This window comes from Anopheles bellator, chromosome 2, assembly GCF_943735745.2.
Source record: "Anopheles bellator chromosome 2, idAnoBellAS_SP24_06.2, whole genome shotgun sequence".
Lineage (NCBI taxonomy): Eukaryota > Metazoa > Arthropoda > Insecta > Diptera > Culicidae > Anopheles > Anopheles bellator.
The window spans coordinates 80319456-80341365 of NC_071286.1; the positions used below are offsets into that span (position 1 = coordinate 80319456).

The window sequence follows — 21910 nt, forward strand, 5'->3', positions numbered from 1 at the left end:
AATTTCATAACGCCCAACGGATGAGCACTGACCCCGTTTTTTTCCCCCGAACAAGATTTTTGGTGTAAATATGTGACCGCGATGGCGTCGTCGGGATCGATAGCTCTTCACTCGGCCATTGCCTTCAAATGTGCTTCGAAACGCCTGCACGCCGCCCGTTTTGTAACGGATGCCGATCGATACACGATTTGAGGGATAATGCTTGTGGCTGTGTGACACAAATGTGTGCCAATTTTCCACTTGACACACTTTCAAACGTGTCCATTTTTAGACCACAACTTCCACGATGACCTACGCCGCGGGTTGTCCTTTTTTATCAACAATCCATTGATGCCATTACGAGGATCAGGGCCACGGGAGACTAAAGAAAAGAAAAACGGGAACGTCAACAACCCAAAAACCCGATCCAAAAACGATACCGAAGAGGCGACCCAGAGCCGGGGTCCAGTAATTTGTCATAATTATCTGTCACCAGAGACGAGTTGCGAAAAGTGTAAATAAAAAGAAGCAAGAAGCACCAGGCGTCTCCATCGTGCAGGCACCGGCCGGGAGGAAGGTGCCAGCCCCTCCCCGGAGGCCGGATGGTCAACGGATGCTGATGATTTATGGATGGACTGACGGCCGGGTACGTGTCCGGGTTGATAACAGCGCATGAAGAGCGGCTTGAGCTCGGAACCACCCCATTACAATGACGCCACCACCGAAGCATTAAGCAGGATCCGGAGCTGGTGCCGAACGGCGGAACTGAAAGGGTTGGCGGGTAGCAATGCAAACACTGGCGTGCTTTCGTTTGAACGTTTATGAGCAATAACATCCGTAGCTTGGCCTCCGAAGCAATCGGCCCGCTCCGTGAGCCGACTTGCAACCGTGAGGACGAACCGAACACGTTGTGCCTCGCAATCGAAGGAAGTGGGCGGACAAGATAGACAAAAAGACGATGATTGAAAGTGTGCCACCGAAAGCAACGGCCCCACAAGGAACTCACTGCCTGTCCTCCCTAAACGCTGCTGCTGCTGCTGGACTGCTTAAGTGCGGTAAAGTGTAATTTTATTGTCACTCAAAGACCTCACTGGAAAGAGGGTAAGGAATCACCCCTCTCTTCGGTTCGGGTCCTGCGACCAGATCAACAAACACTGGCCTAATGGATGCGCGCCGTAAATATTGGTTTAACAGCACAATCCCATCATGGGGCGCGCTGCACGAACGTGCCAGACAATTGGCCCCTGTGTCCGGTGCCTCGGTGCCACAGTTTTATTGGCCACTTTACATCTATTAACCTCCCTGGTGTCAGCTAGAGAGTCGGGATGGGTCTACGAGACGATGGCTGGGCTTCCGGCTGGGTTTAGCTAATTATTCTGGTGCCATAATACGAATTAGAAATAATTTATGTGAATCCTCGTGCCTCAAAGCGGGTCGTAGGTTCAAAAAGGGCACAACCGTTCCGAGGTCAATAAAATATTCAACTACAGGCGCTCGGAGCAGATAGCATCAGCAACCTGGCTCTAACTTGCTCGACAGCACGACAGCGTTGCCTTGGCGTGGAAGTGTTTGAGTTGCAACACGCACAGGCACACATCGGCTCATCGGCCTGGATCCTGCGGTCCCTGATTAGTGTCCTTGCGCTGTGGAAGGTGTGGAAGGAATTGGCCTCCGGGGAGGTTCAGACGTTTCCAGCAAACCAGAAAGTCAAACACTTTGATGTTTTTTGCCAGCAACCGGAAGGCCCGCAGGCCGAAGGGCCCAACCGGTTGAGCCCGATCCACTGTTCCGCTTTCCACTCGGGCAAGATGCACGAATCCGACCCGCCGTCTCTGTTTCTGGTTATGTTGTGGCAAAAGTTTTAATTAAAGAAACATACCTTACGGCCTTCCGGCCATCGGGCCGGCGGAAAACTCACGTTGCCTAAGGTTCCGCTTCTTGAAGAGCTGTTGCCAACTTTTGCCAAGCCGAAAGCATGTTGGCCCGGTCCGTTTGTTAGTACATTTTAAAGTACGACATCATGCCCCTACGCCAGGATCATACGTAGCAAACGATACGCCGTAAAGAATGCTTCACATTAATGGGGTACATGGCAGAAAGGCAGAAGTTTGACAGAAAGGCAAAAAATCACGATCCGAACGTTGTGGTTTGCCTAAGCAAACATGTCCTCGGGTGATCAAGACACCGACCCATGTTGGAGTTGCGGTTCGCGACCCCCCCGGGTAGCACTGGTTGATAGAAAACCCTTGTTCACTGCAACGAAGGGACATGCTGTTGTGTGGTTTTAAATCCAAAATGTTTTGGTTCAACACAACAACAGGTACACGTAATTATTTACCCTCGTAACCTGTGCTACGGCAGAGCGTTATTCCCGAGGCTGAGACCGTTAAGGAATCTTAGCGTAATCTCAATGTGCTTACGATTCGTGCTCAAAGTTGTGTGAAAGTTTTATTTATGGGCTCTCTCTCCCTTCTGTGGCTAACTTGTTGAGCAGCACGCGCATTTACCAGACGGTGCGGCGGTTGTCGCCAGTGAGTGATAGATATCCACAGCCATTATTCACTCAATTACGGCAACATTTTGCTGCGACCACCGTAGGGCTGCAAAGTGTGTTGAAAGAAAAATCACAACTTTAAAGGAACAGAAGGAACACTTCGGCAAGCCTGCGTATCTTTTGCATTATTCATGTTTTATTGCCCTCTTCGGCAGCAGCACTACCGTTTCAGTGGCCAAACGAGAAGTGCGAAAGCTTCGCGATTACTACTGAAATAGTTTGCACTACCGACCGCCAGATGGCGCATCAGTATGGGGCGGCCAACGAATAGCTCACCGGGAAAATCAGGAACAGGAACAAACCCGGTCGCTATCGGTGAATTAAAAACAAACTGCGGGCAACTTTAATGTTCTCCCATGAAATTAGTGACCACCGTTCGCCTTGCCGGCCACACAACAGCGCGTTTTATTTTATTTGCCTCCTAAATCCGCGCCGCCGGGCAGCTTCATGCTTCGTGAGGATTTTCGCGTAAAACTTGCTCAATCACCTTGCAAGCGAAGCTCGTTTCATCTTCCAAACGAGCACTGATCCAATTTCGGGCAACAATGTTGCGCGACGCTCGATCGATCGCTTGCCAGCGTCAGCATCTTCGCATTTTATGGATTAACAAAGGGCTGCACAATACTGGCCCGTGGCTCGTCTCCGTTGCCTCGTTTTCCGAGAAGATCTCGCAACCGAGCGGCCCGCCCACTTGCATCCGGTTTATTTTCTTTCCCGCATGGCGTGGTCCGCACGAACACGCCGATGATAAACATCGGCCCCGTACGGCTGTGAAAAGTAATGGTTCAACCGGCCAACCGTCGAGCACATGGTGCCCTTTCGCACGGTAGAAAATACAGGATCTGTTTTCGTTACGAGGCCGAGGCCTCACGCTGCTGGCTTACGCGCTTAATTACGAAAGCGATACGTGAAGGGATACGAGCGCTAGTGTGATTTTAGGAAGCTGTGTTTTAAATCAATAATACCATTACGCTACATTTATCCTAATTAATCATTCATGCTGTTAATTATTAATGAGTGCACATGCTGGAAAGTCGCATGACTTACACGAAACAGCTAACCCTTGAAACGGAACGCGAGCTACAGCAAAAACTCGGCGCCTTAAAAACAAACACTGACTAGCGCACAGCAGGGCTGAAATTTAGTGTTTCCGTCGAGCATTTTCCGGGCGAACAGACGTAAAATGAAAGTCAATTAACAGCAGTTGGTAATTACTCCCACGGCAACGGTAGCAAGGTTTACCTAATTAGCAAAGCGCGAAGGCGGTAAAAATCAAACCACCGTTAAGGAATAGTTCAAACCGGGATGAAATTAGGACCTTCCCGAGCATCGGCATTTTAAATCTTACCAATTTTTTGTACCCGTTTTCGGAGAAGTAATCAAGCGACCGAATTGTAGACGCAGAATGGAGTAACATTCACGCCTTTGATCGGTGTCAGTCAATGAAACAAAATGGGTTGAGTCTAAGTTTAAAACAATGCAATCGCGAATAGGTTTTATATCAATCTCTTACCGAATAATACGAACAAACAAAAAAATCAACCATAACAAGGTTTCAATTTCTTTGACCAACATTACTAAACAATTTTTCAACGCGGAAAACCACTTTTTGGCCATCGTTTCCCCGTTCGCGTCGAAGCTGCGAATGGCGAGAATATTTCAAACATATTTCTCCGATACGCTTGGGAATAGAAAGGCGCCCGGTTGGCAGTAAATCTTTGGGCCCAAATGGGACGGAAATTGTTAGTTTTCGTTACCGTTGCAGCCGAAGGTGTCAAAGCTCGACCCGACATTTGGCAAGGGTCGTGAAAAAGGTCGACAAAAATTCAATCTGCAAACCGAAAACTATTGGAATGGAAAAAGGGACGATTCCGACCGACCTTTTCGACCATGACTGTGACTTTGGGCAATGTATGGTAGGGTCACTGGGCCGGTCTACATTCTGAAGCAGACGGAGCAGGATTCGTTTCGCAGCTGGTGGTGTACACGATTTACATTTTACAGATTTGTGTAAGATTTATGTCAAAGCCACAACATGTGTACTCCTTGCGGTGTCTTAGCTTTCACCGCATTAACGTTTGATGTAACGTAGAAAAGACTTTATAAATTTCCAACACATATCAAACGCTAAAGTTGTATGGGAAAACGTCACTAAGTTAACTCTTGAATTTTTTCTTCTTTTTTTAGGTAAGTGGAGCTATCATGTTTGAGGAACTTTCTCGTTTTCTACGGGTCAGAGTTATAGGGATGCGAACAGTAAGTACAGTAACTATAAAATGCATCATTTTCCACCACTTCAAATGCTTGTCAACTCGGTTGGCGAATTAAGGCTAAAAGAGCGAACGAAACGGGGCCGTTAGCACTTTTTGTCCGCATCTCGGATCCAACTTGTCTCGCAGCGGAAATTTCCCACGAAAGACTCACCAGACTCCGAACGCCGGACGAATGGTTGGATGAATTTTCATTAGCGTCCCACTTACAGCCCGAGCCGCCCCGTCTCCGTCCTCTAGCACTGTCCCGCCCAATTGCGTTTGTGACACTTTTCGCCCGCCATGCAAAAACAGGACGACTGGACTAAGCCGGTAGCATGTCGCTTCCCATGATAAATCCGTCGTCCGTCGGTCCGTCGGGGAACTATCAAAGGCGAAAGCGAGTGGATAAAGTTGATGGAATGTAAACATCGAGTCATTTGATCTCATTTGCTCGGATTCATGGCGGACGAGCGTGAGGACACATTCGAGAGCCCCAAGCTTTCGCTGCACCACTCAAAACGCAGCGAGAGCGGCGAAGAGGAACTTTACTTTATAATCTGTTCCACCGCAAATTGATACAGTAATTAGGGCGATCAAATGACTGCCGTCCCGGGTCAGCAGCAGCATAAACCAACACTTGGAGATTTGAGGGATTTAACATAATTGCATTTGAAGTCGTGTTGAATAAAAAAAATTAACGGCCAACGCAGTTTCAGTTCAACTTACGGATGCGAACGAATGTAGAATGTTTGCTTAAGCATTTAATTACATCACTCACACTTCGTAGCAACGAGTTTTGATCCAGCTTTGGCCAAACTTTCAATTCTACAGTTCTAAATGGGTTCACCAAAGTGAGTAGAAAATCCTGGCTCTATTCCAGGATCCTTCCAGGGGAGCGATAGCATCTCACGGCCGATGACCTTGCTACCGGTGGCGGTGCCGGCAGCGATGTCGGTTTCGCTTGTTGGTCACTAAAAATAGCAAAAGCACGCTGTCCAGCGACAGTGTAGCGACACCGGCAGCACCTGCGTTCCCGCGGAGCATAATCACCACGGTAACCGTGGCTCGTTACGCACGGCCGTGGGAGCCTCGTCCTTGAAGTTTTTCTCGTGAAAAACGACCGCCGACAGCGCGCGCGAACATGGCGGATCTGCCATTTTATTTTATCCTATTCTTGGAAAACTGTTTCGGGATTATCGCAGGCGAGTTTTCGCGTTCGCAGCCATCAAGCGTCGCGGACTGTGGTGCTCCATTTTCAATCCAACACTCATGAAATTCAATTGCTACCGGCTTAGCTTTTTTATTTGCCGGGAAAATGAGCCATTTTTCTTAACTATAGCGAAGGTAATGGAGTCGGTGTCGGGTTTGCACTGTTGAAGGACTCCAGCAACTGATTGAATCGGGTTTAAATTATTTGAATTTAATGATGTGCCTAACAAACAACATTTAGAGGCCACAGGTAGTGTGCCTTCATCGTTTATAATCATTATTACAGCGTCGTTATCGATAGCAGTCGGCATTCGACCATTTCGTGAGTTTCTCTCCTCAAATCCCATTCGGTTCGAAGCTTAATCAGCCCCAATTGTTACCGGCGGCGACGGTGGTGGCAGCGAAATGCTCTTCCAAGGAATGAAATTTTCTCGAATAATTGTTCTCAGGCGTGAGAGAGAGAGAGAGTGAAAGAGCCATTAATCGCTCTCAGCAAGCTTCTTTCCAAATGTAGCTTCGCTCTCAGAAGCCATCGCTCCCCATCGGAACGGCTCACTTGGGCTACTACGATGAGTTCACCAACACTAACTGTTCTCCGCTGTCTCACTGTTTCGTTCCCGTTTTCGCTCGCACGCTGAAGGTCGTTACAAAAGTTCGGCTGCCAGCTGGCTATTGTTGGGAAAATGTCACACGTGTAACGGAGTAACTTTGCCTCGGTATTGGTGGCTTGCGCCCGGTACCAGCGATAACACAGCAACGCGATCCATCCGCACTGGTGTTGGTTCCGTAGTAGAGTTTTGGCCCTGCGTGTGTTGGTGGCATCCTTAAATAAGGCATTGTTTTGGTTGCCACAGCAGCGACCGGAGCGACCGAGGCTTTGATTTACGAACCGAGCCCGCCGAACCCTCGACCGTATGTACCCGCGGCGGTTCGTCGTTCCGGAAAAGCGGACTAGATATCCCTTGGACACGGGTGGGAGCACGGAATGTTTGTCGTTCGACGATATCGGGACGCTTGCTGCTCAGTACCGATCGGGAAAACGGTCGGGACGGACCGATCGGCGCGATGGCGGTGTCGGTAAATCCGTAAAGCGATTGGCAGCGCCCACGGCGATAATGAGCATTTATGTTCACTTCGGTACGATAATTCTAATGGCGAGTGTAAACAATATTTTGGCAAGTGTTTTAAATTGAGCCGGCACAGAGAAATACTGTTCAGGGGGTTATACATTAGTGCTACTTGCTGCTGGAGTAATTCCGTTTCTTAAAATAATCCGCGACGTTGACACATTAAGGCCGGTACTAATGAGCACCAGTAGCCAGCAGTTTTTGGTGGGATTAGTGAAAAACTTTCCCCAAAAATCCCAATGGCTTCCTGGTTGGTGGTGTGGTCTGCGCGGAAAAGCAAGTGCAATGTCATTCGAAGTGTCCCGTGGTTCGTGCAACTTTGTTCTTTTACAAGTTTGCCGCTGCCGCTGAAAAGGGCACCTTGAAATTGCTGAATAAGCCTCCGAAGAAAACTAACGCGGAAAGCAGAACAGTGTAAACCTAAGTTGGAAAAGTAACAACTTTTCAATCAGTTGTGGGCGGAGCGTGTGTGAAAATGTGGTGAATCGAACCGTGCTTTTGGCACTCAACATAGGCGTAAAACATATAGTTCATTTGGTACTGTTCTTACTAAATCGATAATTGAAACTCGACCATCTGTTTGCTAGTTAGTTAGCAAAAACAGCGCCTTTTGGCCCGAATGGTGGTTCGGTAGTTTTCGCGACCGACAGTATGATGCAGAACGCAGACACTGTCAACTCCAAGGGCACCGTCCGGTTGATGCTAATGTCCTTGCTAATGCTATTGTTACTGCTGCGGCGAACGATGCTAAATCAACGAGCGCAGTGGCTGTGGCAAATGCGGTTTTATTCGCAATTTACATCCCGAGAGTCTCGCAGTCCCGAGCTTGGTTGGGCCATCGACGACAGCGAATCGCTGCAACCACAACCACAATGCAATCGAATTGGAATTAACGCAGTTGGATTGAGCGTACAAAAGTGCGAACGTATGGTTGATGGGACGATGATCAGCATAATCTGCAGACAATAATGATGCGATGCGATTCGAATGAGTTTGGTGGGAGATTTTGTGATGATTTGTCGCATGGTTGATTATGAACCGTGCGATGATACGCCATTTTATCGGAAACATTTTTCGAGTTGTAAATTTTGACTAACTTTTCCGAAGATGATAAATTTTTTACACAAACTAGTGCCAAAAAGATATTATTAAAAATATCTCGTCACGTTAGATGAATGAATGAATCGCTGTAAACGGAGCTGTTTCCTGATGTTCGTCATATTTGGATTCGTGTACTACCGTTTGATCATTCAATTTATTTTCTCTCCACCACCATCCCGGATGAACCTCGCAATCGGGCCTCCGGGGCCTGTGGCCCGCACAAGGTGGAATCGGTGAGAGAGGGTCGCGTTTCGTAAGACATAGGAATGCCGACCCAATCGTGGGTAGCACGCTGACGCCGAGCGACAGTTGGCAGGCTGATGGGAAAATAAGTAAGAAAATCAATCACCGTGGCAAAATGCTAGGAAGTGTATTTATAAAGATTCAATTTCACAGATTATTGCTTGCGATCTGCGCCGTGCTCGGCGACGTGAGTGTGTTTGTGAAGATGAATACCCGTTTCGCGATTTTCTAACGTCCGTTTTCCGGCTCGATTTCAGCATTTCGCTCCAGCAATGGAGCTACTCAGCGCTAGCGGGTACATTGCGTGGAGAAGGATATTAGAAGGAGGTCAAAAACAGGGACAGCAGAGGTACTTTTTCTTGTGCTCAACTTAGTTGACCGCCTTGCACCCTACCTTATGTATCGGGAATGAATGGCATTTTCAATCAAACGAAATATGGCGTCATGCTCGCCATAAATGGAAAGCCGGATGCTGACGGGAGAGAGAGAGCGAGAGACTCGCCCCTTATAAATGGAGGCGCATGGTATCTGACGGCGTAATTTTAAAAGAATTCACATTTCTTGGCCTCGATGCACGGACGGCTGATCTTGTTTGTGCCTCATCACGATCACTTCGTTGGCGTGATCATGAGCGTGAAATTGTAGTGCGTGAGCGTGACATGATACTGAAATACGCACGGTTCGGTCCGCTGTCGACCGTCAGCTTGAAATAGTTCAAAAATGTGATGCATTCGATATAAAAGAAAAAAAAAGGCAGAAGAAAACCAAACTGTCTAAAATATAAGCAAACAGGCGTACGAGTAAAGCTTAATGAAACGTTGAAGGTATTGGAGTTGTGTTTTCCAAGCAAGAGTACAGAGCTCATCTTACTCACCCTTTAAGGACACCTACGCCAGCGACGAAGTGATTCCACATAGACGCAACCAGCAAACCATGCTTTAAAAGACAATGCTTCAACTCGATAAAGGAAGCATCATCTTCTTGGAGAGTGTTATAACTTGAGCTCCCTCAACACTGGGCCCGTTTGAAGTGATAAATCGTGATGGATAAATGAAAACACTCTGTCCTGGTGATACAATAAAGACTCTGTCCTGATGATACAATTTTTCCTTGAAGATGGGAAAAAGGCGATAGAAACACAAACATGGCACAATGCAGCCCGCCCGTACTCATACGGAATTGTTACCCGTTCCTGGCCTTGTTGTTTTTCATATGTCTAGCTCGTTCGGGGAGCGGCTGTTGAAAAGGCAGATAAATCAAACAAATCTTTATGCCCGTTATTTTAATTGACCTACAATTAAATTTCAGTTTAAATATTTGAATATAAATATTAAGACTTTATAGAGATGTATAGACTGCACACTAAGTCTTGGATCTGTAATCCTTTATAATAGTAAAAACTAATCAATCGTTGCTTTCAAAGTTTCTCTACTTGTCTGTATATTGCAACATGGCACCGCCACCAAAAACGCCTCCCAAAGCCAAATGATTACTATCGATTTCACCAACGCTCGATACCCTCTGCTGCTCTGCCCGGTGCATACTTTCCGTCGATAATCTTGCCATTTTGATTAAATTGATTATCAACTTCCAACCACTGACCAACCGAACTGTATGAGCTTTTCTGCAGCGTTTTCCTCTTTCGCTGTGCCTTCAGCCAAATGGAACCCCTTCTCGATAAGCGCCAAATAATTACTATCGATTATTTAGTGCGCCACGTTCCATTTTTTTGCTTTACGTTTGTGGGGCAAATGGTTTGTGGCCCCGATTGTGATTTTATGTAAAAACCAATCGACCATAACCTTGACTAAAGTGAAGTGATTAGTCATTATTGATCGTTGGGCGAAAGAAAATGTACCGCAAATGTTAATTCAATAAAAAAAAAAAACTTTAATAATTATTTCTATCTTCATGTTGTTAGATAAAAAAACTAAAACAACTCATAAAAAAAGAATAGAGACTAGACTCACTACAGCTACTCCATGTTTTTGTAAAACATTTCCTCAGCCACCTTTCAGGCTCGATTAAGATAACGATGTGGACGGTGGCTTGCGATAACATCGGGGCCAGTAAAACTAATCGTCATAACGACTTGGAAAGGGATTTCATTTCAGGATAAAAGATTTAGATAATAATTTGGGTCGATTACAAGTCTACTTAATCAATTAAGGTCATCTGGAAACGTGTCCCTGTACCTGTAATAGGGAAAGTTTGATAAATTCCCAAACATACATTACTGAAAATGTTTGTGGACTTTATTACTAACAGGCAGTCATTGTTGTACACAGTTTGCCTTAGACTTATCGTTACTGACGAGCGAATTATTTAAACCTTGTTTCGCTGCAGGTAATCACGTAAAGTAATCGAGAAAGAAAGCAAAAGACCTCCCACGGGCGCTAAAACGAAAGCGGTACTAATTTAATATTGATTAAAAACTTACAACTACTTGCCGTCCGTTTGGGCGCAGCCCATCTTTCTTAATCCCGGGTAAATATTTTCCTCTGCAAAGAGCCTTTGGACGAGTGCCACCAGGGAAGCATCATAACTTAAAACATCAAATTTAATCTAACTGAAGATGACCCTCACAGTTTCAGTCGGCCAGCGAGGCACTTCGAGGGACATATTTTCAGGCTTTGCTGGCTTCGTGCGTCACCTCCAGCTTTACACAGCGAGTGTCACGAAACTCCATGGGGACCATGCGCAACTTTTTTATTCCGTTCAATCCCCACGACGAATGATTCCGGCCTGGGAGGTACTTGGGATTTTGCTTTTGTCCTGCCAGTTTACCGTTGGCTTTGTCACAACTTCCTGTCCGCTTACGGCTCACTCGCTGCGGGAATGCGCCCCTCCGTCGGTGCGAACAACGGCCGAAGAAGTTCTCTCGTCAGCAATTTCGCTTAGGTTTACCGGAACAAAAGTGGCCTCGGATAACTTTGACTCACCGGTACATGATTACGTGATGAAATATTCACGCGTTGCAACCGACAACTGTAACGTGGCGAGGATTCGTCCAGATGTTCACCAAGCGTACAAAGTTTTAACGCTCTTGCGGTGCAAGAAAGTACAATAAATGTTTTCGCTTTTCTGTTCATTCTGAACTGATGCAAAGCTCGGGCTAAAGATTGCAATCAAAAAGCACAGCCTCCGGTTTTATGACTTGCCTTACATTCACTTGTTTACACCAGCGCAGCTACTGAATAGGCGGTTTTGTTTAAACGCAAAATAAAGCAGCCTCATTCCATCTCGAAAGTAAATTGAGTAAAAATCTAAACGACATTAGGCATAATATAGATTCAATAGAATAAAAACTTAAACACTATAGAAAATTACGGTAATGAAATTTTTTGTGGCCGGCGCGCGAAAAGCTCACTGCACAATGAAAAGCGTGGCCAAGCATGAAAAGAGGAAACTAGAAAAATCCGACAATTGTTTCCACTCTTCCACTGTGCCGGCAATTCATCGCACTTCAGCCAAATGGGAACCATCTGGAGAAAATGGACAGCAAATGGAAGCAAAACTGGGAAAAGGGAACACTGAAACCCAGAAAACTAAGCTTTCAAATCATTTGGCTGGAGCACAGAAAAACATTTTCTGTTTACACTCGCAAGCAAATAGTCCGCCGTGTTCCGCCGTGGACCGAGAAACAGATAGAAACCGGTTTGGACGGGAAAACTACGGTTAGTAGCGAGGGGAAGCGAAACTTTTATTTCACGTTTCCGGTGAGTCCCGTTTACTCATCAATTTGCTTCGGTTGACGATGATGATGATGATGAGAATTGACCGAGAGCTGTTAATGAAAATTAAAATCACGACAAAACCGTGTCAACGAGTTGAAATCCGCCATTTGCTTGAAAATGATTCTCCGACAGTTACTTGAGGCAGCCTCGCAACCAGTCCTTGGCATTGAGCAGTATCCGAGAGGATAAAATAAATAAGGGGAAGTGAAAGTTTGCCAAAAAAAATAACGACTGGCACACTGGCAGTGCCATTCACGGAGTGCACGGAACTAGTTCAGCAAAAAGCATCCCAAATGCTAAGTGCTTGGCCCATCTGCCCACACGATTCTAATTTATTCCTTTGCTGGAAAACCCACAAACCGGACGCTGCCAAAAATAACCGGAAGCGAAAAAATAAACGAAAGGAAATGAGGAGCCCCCGGTCCGGACGGAGGACGGAGCGAGTTCGTGCTCAACAGTCGGTGCTCGCGTCTTCCGGCCAGCGCCAACCGGAGCGCAGCATCGTAGGCCAATGTCAGCGGGGCGGTGTGGATCTACTCGTATTTAAACAGTATCACTAGCTGCTGGTGGCCATGGAAATCCTTCGTCACCGGCCCTAGCACGGGGCGTGTTTGAGTAAGTTCGCCTTTCCATTTGTGGTTTGCCCGATTCCGGGCCCGTAGCGGGGAAAATCGAAAGCATCTTAACGGGGAGCTTTCAGTAGCTTACGCACCCGTCGCCACTGCCATTTACAAATTGGACACTACCCCGGCACACGATGCCGGCCCTGTTTGCCAATCGTGTCCACTGTAAACGATAGAGTAATTTAATCCTCCTCTCGCTGAGCATCGATCCGACCCGTCAGCGAACTGCGCCGAACGAGCAATGCTTTAATCGTGAACGTTTCGAAGGGATTTCTGTAACTGAATGCTACCGACTTGCGGATGGTGTCAACGAGTTGACGTTATGTTTGGTGGTTTGCGATAAGGCCTCGCGAATTGAAAATCTTAAATGTGATTGTGTGAAACGCATTGCATTCATGAAATGCTTCTGACGAATCCACCCAAACTTCCAAGCGTTTTCCAAAATAGTAAACCCCCGAGAAATGTGGCCAAATTAGGTTCGAAAAAGTTTACGTGAATCAATTAATATTTTGATACGCAGTTCGAAACGAAAGCAAAAGGTGACCCGGTGGTTCTGGTGCAAACTTACCCTTTACGAAACGCTTTAACGTCGTTATGCCGCGAACATCATTAAAGACGCCAACCCGAGCGCACCCACTACGGTGCGTCTTGCGTTTTCTTCGCGCCCGCTCAAGAGGAAGCGCCGATAAGTTCCAGAGCTGCCGATCCTGCATCGCGATGGAGTCGCCTGGTGGTCGGTAGAAGAAAGGAGAAAAAGCGCCACCCTTCGCACCCGTCACCGGTCAAATATTGACTTCCGTTGCGAGCGCCCACGAACGGCCCGAATCGAACGTGGAACGCGAAGTTTGTAGCACCAAGAAAAAAAAAACGAGGAAAGCACACAAATTGGTGCGCAGAAAAAGGCACGCAACGATGGCAAACCAAGCCAATCAATCATTGCAAAGTAATAATCCTTCGTCAGTATCGTCCCCGTCTCCGGCGGCGGTGGACCCAGCGAAGGCAAACTCCTCGATCCGATCGTCGCTCTCGCAGGACCGATCGGTGTGTCCGGCCACCTCCCGGCCGATATCGTTGCCGGTGACGCCGTCAGTAGCGCCGCCAACCCGTCCGTCGCGTAGCGTCACCAGACCATCAGCCAGCACCGCCAGCGCCACCACCACCTCGTCCCAGGCCGTCGGGATGCGGGTGTTCAAGAAATGCAAAAGTGCCACCTTCCAGATCGATGGACACACCTACACCATAGGTAAGCCGGGCTCACGTTTTGATCGCTTTTACATTTCCCAGTTAGTCCCTCCGACTGACACGATTAGTGCCCGCTGCACTCGAGGGTTACACGGGGACCGGCCGGAAAGTGTCTCCTTGAGTTGGGTAACGTGGCCGCGAACACGGCAATCGTTTGCCGGTGGCCGTCATTAATCTTGCTGGGAAACAAATAGCTGTCACACGGAGTGATACGATAACGAACAGATTCGGTGCGAGCGTCCCGGAAAAGGGTTCCGAAAAGTTTTCCCTCTTCCGTACGGATCGAATTGGAAATCTCGACGATGCTAGGGTAGATGATATTTTACAGACCCATTTTCTCTACGGAATCCGTGAGAAGCTTGTACTCCGTTGGGAGGCGAATTAGATTGACAAAGTCGAGAAAAGTTGCGTGTCGTCTAGCGTCCCAGGGGGTTCTTTCAATATCCGTCCGTTCGTCTAGTTCAGAAGGGTCCACAGCGAGACTCGTGAACTTTATAACCCATATTTTGGTTTCCAACTTTTTATCGATTCTAATGTAGTCCGGAGAAGTACGGCAATGATCGATGGGCGAAGGAAGTCGTTGGTTTGTCGTTGAGGTTAAAGAAATGGCTGAAGGCGTAAGAAACATCGTCCGGCGTAAATTCGTTACATATTGATACATTCACCGACCTCGAACACTTTAATGATATTTTTAGGCAGAAACAGGCTTTTCGATAAAAAGCCGTCCGACCTTATACCAACAAAAAGCAATCCCCAAACAGCGCTCCCTACGCACACACATCCATCATATCCGCCGTTCGATGGTTATCACGGCCACAAACGGAAGGAAGCTCTTTCACGCTGATCCACGCGTTTATCCATGCGTGTGGAACGGAACGAGAAAACAGCTTACTGACGCACCCGGACACGGATAGTGCTCCGTAACCGGAGATACTCTAGCGCGACGCCACCCACCGAAAGTCTTCGGAGAACAACAATGGCTTTTCCGAAACAAGGTCTCTCAGGACCTCGTCTGATCCGTCCGCCCACCGGGAACTGTATCGATCACGCTCGCGATCAGCGTACCCGGGCGTCAGCGAGATAATTTGTGCAATCATCATCAGTTGAATTTGTTTGCCAGCTGTTTATTTGGCCATTGTTTGCTCGCACGCCCATCCGGCTCTCTGAGTTCCGTTGACTGATTTGCCGGCAAACTGTCAACCCCAATTCGCTGATTCCTTCAACGGAATCAACGGCCGTTCGGCGGTGTTGTAACGCTACCAAGTCGGGTGCCGGGAGTCGGGTCGGGTGCCTTTCGGCAGTAAACAGGCTTTTAACGAGGCGTTACGGCACAACCGGAACAGACGGCCAACGATTTATTTGATAAAAACCAAATGCACACGCCATTTAATCAGGACATTTTGGGGTTTGTAAATAGCAGCTGCGCGGACCAAATGTTTCGCGATTGTGTAAAAGAAACGTTTTCAGACAGAGTGGCTCTCATCCAATGGAACTTTAGTTGGAATTTTGGGAAGGAAGGAATTTAGAGTAACAAGAGTACTTTAGCCTCCGATACCGATCGTCAAGCGCTCGTGGCCCCCTCCCAGGAAACGATTACAAAAACCCAGGCCCTTAACCAACCAGCCAAGGCCACTTATTGGGTTTAATTCCCGTTTCTTACGCATCATCTCCACGCCACGTGATACCGTAAGGCACACACCGAGCAGACCATTAGCCGACGCACCCGATGAAGCTCCTCCGAGGGATGCCGCTGTCTTCCTCTCAATCACGACGTCGTCTCCGGGGGCGCTGCTCGAGACAGTGGCCTGACGATGGCCGTGTGAGGCATGATTAGGATATCGATTTTTCTACATCGTCCATCAACAGCGGCGAATCCCGTTGCCGGCGATGATGACGGCGATGATGATGATGAGAGCGCTGTGATACGGTGGCTGTCTGTCTTGGGCCCTTAGCTTCTTCCGAGCGAAGCGCTGGACGGACCAAATTACGGCAACGGGATCAATCCGGAGCCCATCCGAGGTTCACGTCAAGGCGGCTGAGGCGAGCAGACGAGCGGTTGACGAGCGGCCCGAAGCGCTAAAGTCGTCTACAAAACGACTCCCCAGAGTGTCGCCGTTTTCGCCCACTTCCAACCAAACTCAAGTCTAGCCGTAGATCCGTTACGTCGACTAATGAACAGAGGAAAAACACGCTTAAAAACCTGATTGTGAACGGAACGCACAGAGAACAAACGGGCAGACAAATGAGCTGAGCTGAGGGTAAAAAAATAAACTCAAGATATTATGAAAGCAATGAAATTTCACTTTCGACTCCTACCGTCAATCGGAGCATTGTTTCCCGAAACGAAGCAATTTTCCTCGCTAGCCGTCCTAATTTTACAGTCCTCTTTTGGGCTTTTCATTTTCGATCCTGCTCCTTCCTGGAAGTGGCGCACTCCGGGGCGTGGCGGGATCCAGACATCCGGCCAACCACAAACCCACTTCCCGTGGAAAATTCCACAAAGGCCGGGGCGGAGGCATTGTGAACGTGACATCCGGCCGACTGACAGTTGCAGTCTAATCAGATATCGATATCGGAAAATGGAATGAAGTCAAATCGACCCGCTCTCGACCCCAAGCCCCGGGCCTATGGGCCGAACGCTGGAAGAGCGAACGAAACAAGCGGATTACAACGTTTATCAACGGGGAAAACCGAACGTTACCGTTTTTCCTGCCCCCGACCGGCCGACCGACGAGTGGCAAGAAAGGGGCTGATCGAGCGGAAAAGAGGCATTTGAGAGCGTTGCGGAGGATTGCTGCCGGAATCTTCACGGAACACGTTTACGTTGATTCGCCAACGTGGCATGAAACCGCCTCGGTTTGCTGCCCCTTTCGAAACGTTGGGGCTGGCGAATGTTCAATCTTAATTAAACGGATGGACGACGAGCTTGTTTGGCTGTGAAAAACTTATTTATCAGGAAATTTAAGGATACTGAGAAGATGTGGCACCTTTCCACAGATACGAAAAGTGCATAAATAAATGCTACATGATGGCACGATGGTCCATCGCTCCAAACAGGGCACCAGTCATCCCAGACATGTAGCGCCAAGGTATGCGACAAACATGCGACTAGCAAAAATACCTGCACCCTCGGAGCAAACCCGTTCCTTGATGGTGCCCTGTGAAATTCCGAACCGTACGGTACAGTTGACGGAGGAATTCGTGTCTGGCATCGGCCCACCGGCTATAGCTGTGTTACCTTTCGTTTCAAACATTACATGACAGTGGCTGTCGGAAGCTCTCGTCACAAGACCGTTGCCGCTTGTAAACCTGACTAGGCTCCGGTGCCAGTGGCAGGCAAAAGTTGTGCCCGAAAGCCATGCTACGGACCACGGACAGAATTTAATTTTTCTTGCACGCTATTCAATTAGTTGTGCAGATCTTAATGAACGAAGTTACAGACTACACGGCCGACGGTGTAGCCACCTTCGTCATTTTTTCTGCTTCCTGGCGTGAAAACTATGGACTTGTTTACTCGTGCGGCCATGGATGTATGGCAACGCGGCATCATGTGAGAAAATAAGTTTCAAATGTAACGGAACAGAGATTTAGGGACCCCTTGAAATGCTCAGCCTCGCCTCCAGGCACCAGGTGGGTTTGAACAACTCCGGGCCATGAATTAATGGCAGTCCAGCTTTGCTTTGCCAGCGCACAGTGCACAGTAATAAATATCTCGACCGAAATCCTACACCGGGCCAAAAGCCATCAATTTAAAGTGCCACACACGACACAATGGGCCATTTCTCGTCGCCACCAACTCCGCAGCCGGGCAGTCGGTCGTGGCTTAATTTTATGTCGAGCCCATCCATCCATCGAGCCGGACAATAGAGCACAATTTACACACTACTCGGGGGTAAGCTACAAATAATGCCATTAGCACGATGCGGCCCGGGTTTAAAGGTGATTAAAAATCCACGATTAATGTTCGACCCAAAACTGGTGGGGAACAGAACCCAAAACACGTGCTTTCTGTTCAGAAACAAGTGATTCGATTAAATCTCAGGCTCAGGGGAAACCGAAAAGGGGGTTAATGGTCCCCGACTGGTACCGGAAAGGGCATTACATTAAAGCAGTGCCCACGATAAATAAACGGGTGCTTAGAAATGGGCGCCTTGTGCTTTACGTCGCTCTTATAATATTGGCCCGTTACTGTAGTTTGTAGCAAAAGTCAACTACTAAAACGGTCGAGGATCATCAATCCACTCCATCGGATGGTATGCTAATGGTTGGACTATTTTTGACCCAAAACTTGCCAATACATAAATGCCAATCCGGCTGAGAGCTGGCGAGAGCCCGCCCCGTAGTGCAATCCAGCTTCCCAAATCCAGCCAGCCACGGAAAATCGATATGCAAATATATGGCCAGAATTTTTAGCAAATCGTTCCGCAACACGCAACAACCGGAGAAAGTGCTCCGTGTGCTCCTTGCCAGCACCGCCAGCCATTGGGAAGTGTTCGATCCATTGCCGGTCTCGCCGGTGGTAAACCTTCGTCTTATTGTTTAGTATTCAGACCAACGGACTAGATCCGGTCGTCCTGCCGGAGCTGGGAGAGGTTCTGTTTTATTTACAGCTTTGCTCTATATTAAACATTCCATAGTTTGCAATTTAGATGACACCGAAGAAGTTGGTCGGTGGGTCGTACGCAGCATAACACTCGATGATGTTGTCGACGATGGATGCATCGGAATGGTGTGGAATGTGAAGGCTAGGCATTGTTGAGACAACGAATGACTCCGCACCCCGGGGTTGTGGACCCCGAGAGCGAGGGATATGGAGCAGTTGGGAAAGCTCGTTCCAATTTCTACAGAACACTGGCTGGCATCCACTTCGTGAACAGTTTGTTTGCTTTACGTATTCGCCTTTTGGCCAGCCATCTTTGGTTAGGATAAATTCGGGGTATTTACATTTGATGTAAGGTTTGTTTAATTTTCTCACGTTTCGATGTAATAAAACCATGATTTTCAATATCTCTATTTCCAGGTAAGTCGTTCGGGTCGAGTTCCTTGGTATGTTCGAGACTCAAGTTTCCTTGGTATGTTGCGCACTAGTTTCTCCAAACCATTTCCAATCAGTGAAATAATAAATGCAATTAACTAAACGAATGGAAAAGGGGCCGGTTGGTTGAAATCAGTATTATTTAAATGCAAAAGCACACGGACCACGTGCAACGTTCCATGGCCGAGAGCGCCACTTGCTGAAAGATTCCACACAGAGCGTAATTGCAGCGATACTCCGTAGATTGCATCATCGCCTTCGTTGCGCAGCTTTGCCTTTGGAATGGCTGTTGAAGAGTCCTCTAATGGCTGGAAGAGAGTCTCGGCTTTAAGTGGGATGTGCTTCGTGGGAATCTCCATTTCACAGCTCAAACTACGTCCCGACCTCTGCGAGAAAGTACATCTTTAGCTTTTTCCTCGGCTTTCTGGCTCCCGTTTCGTCTCAAAGCACACCAAAATTTACGGACGATGCAATGATAGTTGTCTCGGTGAACGGTCGGCCACCAATAGTCGTCACATGAGTGGTTCGTGAAATTTTGCTTTTCACGACGACGACGAGCTTCATTACGCTTTGCGCTGGCGTACCGGAATCGTCGCCCAACGGAACGTGTCGGAACTGGCACCGAACGTGACTCTATACGCTCCATGACGGCACAGTCTGCCCTTGGTATGCTCTGGAATATTCGCACCGTTCTGAACTGCATTCACCGTTTGGACTGCTACGCAGAGGCTGAGCAGAAACTTAAATCCCGTTCAAGCTAAATGGAAAAATTTTCTTTTCCTTCCGTTCCTAAATTCACCGCTCAACGGAAATGATATTTTCTACGGTCATTCATAAGGTGTGGACAAAGTGGAAAAAACGGATGTCTCCACCATCGCGGCCGTGCATATTTTGTCCTAATTATCTGAAAGGGTTTATTTCAGGAATTCACAATCCTTTCTATATTTGTGTAGAAAAGTTTCAAGCGTATAGATTTTATTAGGTAGCTATAAAAGTTAGGTCGTCTTTGCTGTCGATAAGGATGGACGGTCGATCACTCGGATAAAAGCCACATCGGATACGAGAAAATAGATTATTCCTATCCGAGCGATAGTTCCTGCCTTGGTGAGCAGAAAAACTTTTCGCAATCTTATCTCGCTTGTTCCGGAAAGTTTATCATTCAGCGGCCTTTTCACTTCAGTCTCACGGCAACGTTTTCTCAGGAAAATATTCATTTTAGAGACAATATCGATAGTTTTGCGTGGGAAAAGCTAGCACTCAAATAGGTCACGTGAATCGCTCGTAAGGGAAAGTTCCGCTGGAAAAGATCGCATACCTTTCAAGATTCAACTCAATAAGCCCCACACAAATTACCATGAATGATGGGAAAAGTTTGTCAGGTTCAACAAACAATTGCTCCACTTCGAACAGTTCAAAAAAGGGGCCCTTAAAGGTTAAGTTGTTATCACCCAAACTACGACCAATATGAGAATGCATCATACCGAAGCTCGTACGGAATAACGGAAAGTATTTTGGGTCCCTTTTAAGACCCAAAATAATCCAAAAGCGTTTGCGCAATTAATTAAACAACTCTAATTTGGCGACTCATGGGGGTTATTCAAATTGAAGTGCAACACGAACCCTTTCGGGTCAACCGTAATCGCTAGGATGAAGGTGTCTTTCAAAACGTGACACTATACTAAATGACCTTTTCGAATTTTTTTGATATTTTTCCATGACAAAAACTTTACATTAAAATAATCCTTTTTATATGGGACCACCTAGAGCACATCTGCCGGATTCATTTAATCTTTGTTTTAATCCCACAGCGTAATTGGGTAACCGTTTCGACGTGAAATTACGAAAGTGGCTGACACTTTACCGGGAAGCACAGTTCCCATTTTCACGGAACGGATCATTTCGGTCCCTCAACTTAATTGATACCATGTGTATGTGTGTTATTGATATCCTTGTAGCGTGTGAACGATAATGGATAAATTCTTCTCCACACACTTAATAGCGTAATTGAAACACCAATCTCGCTTTCTTCTTAAAACCATTTCAGGTTTTTTTTGCCATGCTCTATGCGGTTCCGAATTTTGCTAAGCCGAGCGTGCTTAGGTCCTTGGAAATGTTTGTTCAATGTTTGTGTTCGTAGCTGGAAGCAGAACACGCAACCGTCTGAAGAACCCATCCTTTTCACTATTTGGGAAGATTTCGGGCTAGATTTCGGCCGAGTGCACACGATATTCATAAGCATGGACATCACGTTTCCTCTCGGCTGCTGTTACAGACAAAGCATTTTGGGCTTTTTCTTGTAAAACGAAACAACCAACAGCGATCGTACGTAGGTCGATGGCACGAATCCTTTCCTCGGGCAAAACCAAACAACCCACGAATGCGAATGGCGCAGGAGGAACTGCTTCGTGAAATAATATTCCATCGGCAACCCGCTCTGCATGGTTCAGCAAATCAGTTCTAAGTAGAATATTTTTTGTGCCTGTGCCTTTGTGCCAAAATAACCAAGAGAGAGTGGATGCACAATCGCTTGGTAAACATGGCCAAAAGTCACCAGCAACGAATATGCTAATTTCGAACGAAACCAGTGAACATGCGAACAATACCGAATGTCGTTAGGCAGTGTTAACATTTAGCTGAGAGCTTCTTCCAACTAAGTCCTTCCAACCATGGCACTTTCCATCCATCATAATAAGATTGAAAAATACGGATAAATTACCAAATTAAAGTTCCACTAATCATGATAATTCCAAAATAAACCTTAAAAGCAGATTGTCTCACACTGCGCTGGACAATGAATTGACTTTTTGA

General features: G+C 47.1%; 1 protein-coding gene across 1 annotated transcript in view; it reads left to right on the forward strand.

The window, feature by feature from the left end:
- Positions 1–13737: 13737 nt before the first annotated feature.
- LOC131209384 (dual specificity calcium/calmodulin-dependent 3',5'-cyclic nucleotide phosphodiesterase 1-like) overlaps positions 13738–21910 on the forward strand; it is a 96116-nt gene continuing 87943 nt past the window's right edge. Inside the window, exon 1 of the mRNA XM_058202441.1 lies at positions 13738–14068. Within this exon, the coding sequence (XP_058058424.1) occupies positions 13738–14068 (331 nt within the window). The remainder of the gene's footprint in view (positions 14069–21910) is intronic.